Source organism: Myotis lucifugus, unplaced genomic scaffold (genome assembly GCF_000147115.1).
Source record: "Myotis lucifugus unplaced genomic scaffold, Myoluc2.0 scaffold_52, whole genome shotgun sequence".
Classification (NCBI taxonomy): domain Eukaryota; kingdom Metazoa; phylum Chordata; class Mammalia; order Chiroptera; family Vespertilionidae; genus Myotis; species Myotis lucifugus.
This window is the reverse complement of record NW_005871100.1, coordinates 1,050,631-1,057,751: the sequence shown is the minus strand read 5'-3', so window position 1 is coordinate 1,057,751 and position 7,121 is coordinate 1,050,631. Positions and strand designations below refer to the sequence as shown.

At 46.1% G+C, this 7,121-nt stretch overlaps 1 protein-coding gene across 1 annotated transcript; it reads right to left on the bottom strand.

The window, feature by feature from the left end:
* Positions 1-2,580: 2,580 nt before the first annotated feature.
* On the bottom strand, positions 2,581-6,031 carry NEUROD6 (neuronal differentiation 6). Its single transcript, XM_006088726.1, has 2 exons — positions 5,695-6,031; positions 2,581-4,414 (listed from the first exon to the last, which is right to left on the bottom strand). Exon 2 carries the CDS (start codon positions 4,391-4,393, stop codon positions 3,380-3,382), a length of 1,014 nt encoding a protein of 337 aa, XP_006088788.1. The 5' UTR covers positions 4,394-4,414; positions 5,695-6,031; the 3' UTR covers positions 2,581-3,379.
* Between the last annotated feature and the right edge of the window lie 1,090 nt (positions 6,032-7,121).

Sequence of the window (7,121 nt, the reverse complement as noted above, 5' to 3'; positions counted from 1 at the left end):
TCTTCATCAGAGCAGTAACATGTTCATGTGTACATTAACTTCTAACATATTATTTGAACAAAGTGCACTGATGCTTTAAAAAAAAAAGTAGGTGAAAACTACTGATATAATGAAATGGGAGATCAGGTTGCAAAAGGGGATTAGAGACCCCATGCATCAGGTCTTGGGAGCCAGTGAAGGAGGAAGGCCCGAGGACTGGCTTTGTCCAGCTGTGCCATTAGCACTGTGCCCACGGACAAGGGACGTGGTTTTGCTGATTCTGTTTCCGGTAAAACAGGGTCATACGGTTGATTACCTCATGATAAAGTTCCTGGGGCTAAATGGGTGAATAGGTGAGAAATGTTATGTAAATTCGAGTGTGCTATATGTTAGCAGTTGTTTGTAGTTTTGATAGGGAAGATGTAGCTGAGTGAAAAATTAAAAGGAGAACCACAAAAGGTGTTATTCCAAGGGACGGGTGTATGGAAGCAGGCCGGGAGGATGAAATTGGCATTGGCATTGGGACATGGGCTGGAAGGAGGATGTTGGGTCAGGAGCAATGAGCGTGGAGGTTGGGTGATTCCATGCCAGGAGTCACCAGTGGGGTCTGAAGGCTGGTGAGGCCACAGGGATCAGTCCCACACACAGCCTCGTATCCCAGCTTCCATCAGGCCGCGGAAGGAGAGAGCACACATGGGATTCGTGCATCCAAATATGGAAGGCATTTCATAATCTCTAGGGTCTGTGCCTGGAAACCCCACTCTTTTGCTTGAGTTCCTTGGGAACAAAGCTCTGAGCTGAGACGCTCCATCTGAACGGTTGTCTTTTCCCCAGACGTTCAGCCAGCTGCTTCTCTCCCTCGCTCTCCCCGCTGCCAGAAGGAGCCGGGAGAATCATCTCCTGTGGCAGTCGCTGGTTCCCACATGGATCTGTGACCCTGGGAAGTCTAGGTGGATTTCAAAGGCTGTCTGGACCGAAAAAGCACCGAGCACGCGCAATGCTGATCTCAGTCCGGGGCACCAGGTCACCTTGCGGCACGGGGTGGGGGTGGGGAGAGAGACCGACGCTACTCTGCTAGTGACTAAACAGAACTGCTTTTAACATTTATTTTAAGCCATATTCTCCCAGGTGCAGATGCTTCCTTACTTTCTTGTCCTTTGCTCAGACGCGGTGAGCAGTGAGTGGCCTTAGAGAGGCCGGGCCATCCTGGCCGCAGTCCCAGACGGGGCAGGTTTGTGCGCATCTGCAAGGAAGCCACGCAGAGTCACTCCAGCGTGGAGACAGGGGACAGAGGGCTCGCTACCTCGGGCACACTTGTCCTCGTGCCTGGAAGGCACTCTTCCCCCTCTTTCCCCGGCCCCTCTGCCCTTGCCCGCCTGGAATTTGACTGAACAGGCGCTCACACACCCGCGGAGGGCGCCTTCAGGACCTGTCGCGTCCTGCGCCAGGCCAGCAGCTGCTCGGTGCCTGGTGCCTTAGGCGCCTGGTGCCTTTGCCCCTCGGAGCGCGGCTGCTGCGCGCCCAAGGCCCGGCTCTGAAGCGGGAACTGCTGGGCGGCCGACCCCTCATCCCCGCAGAATGGGGCGCGCCTCCCAGCCTTGGCTCAAGATGTCCCACCAGCCGTGGGAACAGCAGGGCAGCAGGGCGGGGACAGCTCTTAGTGCAAACTGCCGCTGACTCCGTGTCCCCCATTTTGGCAGACGGGAGAAGGGGTGACCCCCTGTCCCGCCTCTCCGGTCCTGGCCCCCAGGAGGTCTGCTCTGCCCCGGTTCAGAGTGGGGTCTCTAGACCCGCTCGCTTCCCAGATGGCGCAGTCCCTTCCTTGTCTGGGACCCCGGGCTCCAAGGCGCCCACTGCAGACGGGACACAGCAGTGCAGGTACAGCCTGTGACCCCGGAGGCGGGAGGGGCGGCGGGCAGCAGCCTCCTTCCCCTCCCGAGTCACCTGCCTGTGGAGCAGGACCCCCTGCCCAGACCCGTCCGAGCAGGCTCCCTCCCGCCACCGCTGGACTCAATTCAGAGGGTGAGCTGCCCGGACCCGCTGTCGCAGCTGCGCCTCCTCCGCCCCCGGGAGGCAAACCCACACCAGGGGCCTCTGGAGGGAGGGCACTGCCACCTTGGTTCTGATCCTAGGAGAGGCGCAGTTCTGCTTAAGAGGGGGAGCTCGCCAGGCGCCATTCAAGTAGGTTTTTGGTGGCCTTTTGTCAGAAACTTTTAATCACACAGAATTTAGCCTCTAATCGTCCAGACTTATTTAAAGGGCACAGAGTCCAACCCTCCCTTTTTAACATCCACTCTGGTGTTTGCTGGAAACTTGCCACCGAATTTCGGCTGGAGCTGAAGGTTACCAGGATTTATCATTGTTTCCCCAGGATGTTTAATGTGCATGGGCTCCTCTCCTTTCATTTAAGATACTTTAAAAAAAAATTATTGTAAGCGCTTTGGCCATTTTGTTTAAGAAATTAGTTTTATCTCTTACGGTTTTGAAATCCAGAAATATTTCTGGAATAGGAAGGAGGGAGTTTTGGAGACAGAAAGCAGCTGTGCACCAGGAAATAATGAGCATCATGCAGAAATATCACCACTAATAGATGATTTCTCTGAGTGTAAATATCTATGTTTAATTGCTTTAAAAATGTGGTGTGGAAAACACAAGTATACATTGTGATAACAAACCTGTACAGATAATTTCTGAACAACACAACACAAGTGCTGAAAATGTTGTCTTTGTGATTGAAATAATTTTTCCAAAATGATGACAGCACCTACCCAAATATCATGTTGTCCCATCTGCAAACACCTGAAGAGGAATGGTTACCAATCGAATGCATTTAGACTTGTCCCTAATAAAGAGAAAATTGCATAGCTTTTTCATATTGTCGCCCATCCTCAAATGCACCTTCCAATATCATTGTCAGCTGGGTGTTATTCTCCATATTTTAAATTTCCAATTTTTCAGAGATACATAATATATAATTCCTAATCATTATAAACACATCATTTTATTCGTCTTATTTTAATCACATGCATTTTTATAGTTACTGTACAACTGAAATAGACATTGAGTTATGCTGTGTGCATGTCTTTATTCAACAGTATATTCTTAGACACCCTTTTTTCAAACAAATTAAGTGAATTTAAAAGAAAAGAAAACAAGGAAAAAAAATCCTTCCAGTAGAAACAGAATCACAGTGCTTTACAGACAAAAGGAAAGGAAAAGAAGCTCTCATAAGAAAAGAGATTTATTATGACATAGAAAATTCTCACAATAGTTGAAACACACTTCAGGAACTAGTAAACACCTTAGATAGAGCCGTGCCAATTACTCAGCCCACAAGCATCTGCTTTGTCTTAATTAGACGGGGGAGGTGAATGACCACTGTTTATTTTCATTTTCCTCATTAATTATGAAAAACTGCATTTAATTCATCTTGCATGGTGAGAGATTGGCTGCGCAGATGTAAGTCGTAAGGGAAGTGGCTGTCGGTGGGCAACCTGAACATGGCACCCTGCCCAAGGGGACCCCTGGGTGGCACTGCACAGTAATGCATGCCGTAATTGTAATTTTTGCCATAGTCCAAGGTTTCTTCTTGCTTCAGGGAAAATATCCCATTATAGTTAATTGGGGGAGGACTTAAGGGACCTTCGAACTGAGGGCTGGCACACTCAGGGGAAGTGCTTTCATAGAAGGATTCGTATGCACTGCAATAATTATAGGGTTTCATGGACTTGGAATTATCCAGAGCCCCATGTCCTGGGGGGGTGGTGAGCTCGGGGCTGTGGTAGGGAGGGTAGAAGGTGGAGTAGGGTGACCTTGTGTGATGCGCGGCCTCCCCGCCCTGCCCCATCAGGAAGCTCCGGGCGTTGAGCTGCAGGCAGCCTGCCACCAAGTTTGTCGTTGGCTGGGAGAGACCTTTGCACAAGTTTTGGACGAACGTGAGCAGATCAGGTCTCTTGCCGATTCTTAGAATTTCCGAAAGTGCCCAGATGTAGTTTTTGGCCAGCCGTAAAGTTTCTATTTTGGACAGTTTTTGGGTTTTCGAATAACAGGGGACTACTTTTCTCAAATTGTCCAGAGCGTCGTTGAGGCCGTGCATCCTGTTCCTCTCCCTCGCGTTCGCTTCTTGTCTCCTGAACTTGACCCTCTCCAGGCGCAGCTTGGTCGTCTTTTTTTTCCTAAGACCCCTCCTCCTGGGCAACCCATTTTCATCTTCCTCTTCCCTGTCCTCCTCCTCTTCCTCTTTCTCGGTCTCTTCTCCGGGCGCTCTTTTGATGCTCTTTCCTCGAAGGACGATCTGTTTGGCAAAGCTTTCCGGTTTCTTAATTTGCTTCTGGTCCTCGCATTCTCTAGAAAACTTTCTGCACATCTGGGGTTCTGGCATCATAACAGACTCATCAAACGGGAGTGTTAGCATGGCTCTCTTATCTTAAATTACCTGAAAAAATGCCAGCACAATATTTAAAGTGTTTGCATTTTTACACTTAAACATATTGAATGACTTAATCATAAAAATACAAAAATAAACACACCACGTGAAAAAGACCGATTTGGGGACTAATTTTTTTTTACATTAAATATAATTTTCTAGTTGGGACAGACTAATAATTATAACAAACATTAGTACATGCAATAGGATTAACTTACACAGGCAAATTAGCAAAAGAAAATAAAACATGAGGCATGTATAGTAATACCACCCCCATCTCCATTTCTCTTTGAATTTTTACTGTTTTTTAAATACATAAAAAAGACTGTGGAATTTAAGCAAATGCAAAACATGATATAGCAATGCAGAATTTCATTAGTTCCAATCCCCCCCGAGTAGGAAGTGAGAGGAGACACCAGTTTTTAAAATAAAAAGTGTTATCTTTCCATTTGCTGATGAATTTGTGGGTTTTAAAAATAAAAGCCTTAACTTTATTTGCTGTGTTATGTAACTGTGGGTTTAGATAAGTGGCCGTTGCAATACACAAATTTAAGAAAAAATTAACCAGAGCTCATTTTAAAACTGATTTCTTTCTGATCAGCAAAGAAAAATGCACTATTTCCCAGCTTCCTCACAAAAAAGGAGGTGGGGGAGGATTGGGCTAATTTGCAATAAACTCCTTAAATAAATTAAACAAATAAAAATCACTGGCATTCTTTTAAATCAAAGAAAATGTTGAGACTGCTTTTACATTTACATTTTTTTCTACACATAATTGTCTGTTTACTGCTGTTCAAATTATCCCGGACACAAAACACTCGCGTAGTGTTTTTGTTCTGCAAGCCACGGAAGTCTCCCTCTAGCTAATCTCTGACAGGAGCGGTCCAAGGATTCTGACTGCAATTGTGCACGTGTGTTCAGAATCCTGAATGAAAGGGGAAAATCATTCGTTTCAAATGCAATTTTGGCTTTCGTTTGGTGAAACAGCAAGTATTTTCATCTAAAGTCTACAAACAAATAAACATGTTAAATAAAACAGACACTTTTCAATTTAACAATCTACACACACACACACACACACACACACACACTCTTAGTAATGTCCTGTCCACATACTTGCAGTGTTACACAGTAGCAGTGAAAGTATGTGATAATCACATCCTAAGAATGAAATATGATAACTTATAAATGGCAAAGAGCATATAAATACTATAAGACAGTGACACTGTATCTTTAAATACTTGCATGCAAAGCCAGCATCAATGGAAGCATATCTTTATTTATATTACCTTAGGTTTTAATTTCATTCAATAATCAGTTTTCATTTTGGATCTTCCAAATCTTTTCAGGCTGAGTGTCGCATCGTCGCCTGGAGTCTCTAGATCTGTGTGTGTGTATCTGCACTATCTCATTGATCTCTAAAAAGTGACATTGATGCCAACTGCCAGAGCTGGTACCCATGCCATCTGCTAGTGACGTCACAGGGCAGAGAGAACCATGTGATCCTCTCTCTTGGGACCTTCATTCTGCACTGATCATCTGGCATCCCTGTAAGTGGGTACCAGCATTCATGCATCAACACAGAAGGTTAGACTGATAGGGGGAAAAATCCGCACGAGCCTTTCACAGACAGTAGGTGCCTTTCTCCTCGGGCTGCTCCGGCTCCACGGGCAATCTGGAGGAAGAGCTGTGCTGGTGCTCAGCCTTGCCCTGCCAACGGTGCAACTGTTAGGTAGTCGTTAATATTCCATTCCTTTCCAAGGTGGGCTTTTGTGTGAGCGAGGGGTTTCTTTTGTCACTGCTGTGGACGGTTTGTGAAGATCACCCTCCCATTTGTGCACCTGGGTACCCAGGGAAAGAGCGCTGTGAAAAGGAGCTGAAATCAGAACATGGTCTTGAGATACTTAACCAAACTAAGATTTGTGTAAGCAAACAGGGACCGACGGGGGTCTCCTTATTTCCTTGTTTTGTTTCATGGCGTGTAACTTACCGGTGCGTGTCTGTGTGTTCTCTCACTAACATGTAAGACTTCCGTGCTTCCCGGGAATTTGGAATAAAAGAACAGTGTCTCCATCTGGGGTCTGTGAGAGGCACCCGCAGGGGCTCCCCTTTCTACATGTGCAGGTACCTTTCGACAACTTCTCCCGGAGAGATGCTTTATGTCTGTGTCTCAAATGCAGAGGCAATTCCGAGTCCACCGTGAACAATTTCCAGCTACCTCGTGTCCTCTCCCCAAAGTCACAACTTCACTCTTTATTGGCCCCTATCTCTTTCCAGCACGAACTCGCTTGTTCCTTCTCATTTCATTTCAGGCACCATAAACATAAAAAATCATCCCTTAGGTTTTTGTCTGTCTCTCCCTGGCATTCTGCGGAGTATTTTAATCAAAGGTTAGCTTTCTTGTTTGTTTGTTTGTTTTGAGATTCCAGATTTTTCCCTTTCTCCTAAAAATCTTCTCACATTATTCTCCCTCTAGCCCAACATCTACTTAAATAGCTTGTCATTCTTATATTCGCATCCAGTTGTTTTTCCCTGCCAGATTTATTTCATATTTATCTGTTTTTCCCCATGTTCCCCCCCCTCCCTTTGGTGTGTTTTTTTTTTAACAAAAGCAGGCAGAACAGTTCAGCGGGGCTGACAAAGCTTTATAAAGAAAACAAACTGTGAAGCCAGAGGCAAACTCCACCTTCCCCTCTTTCCCTTTATTCCCCTGCCG

Bases quoted from the DNA above. Each gene is read 5' to 3' on its own strand.
- NEUROD6 (XM_006088726.1), bottom strand. From the start codon at position 4,393: ATGCTAACACTCCCGTTTGATGAGTCTGTTATGATGCCAGAACCCCAG.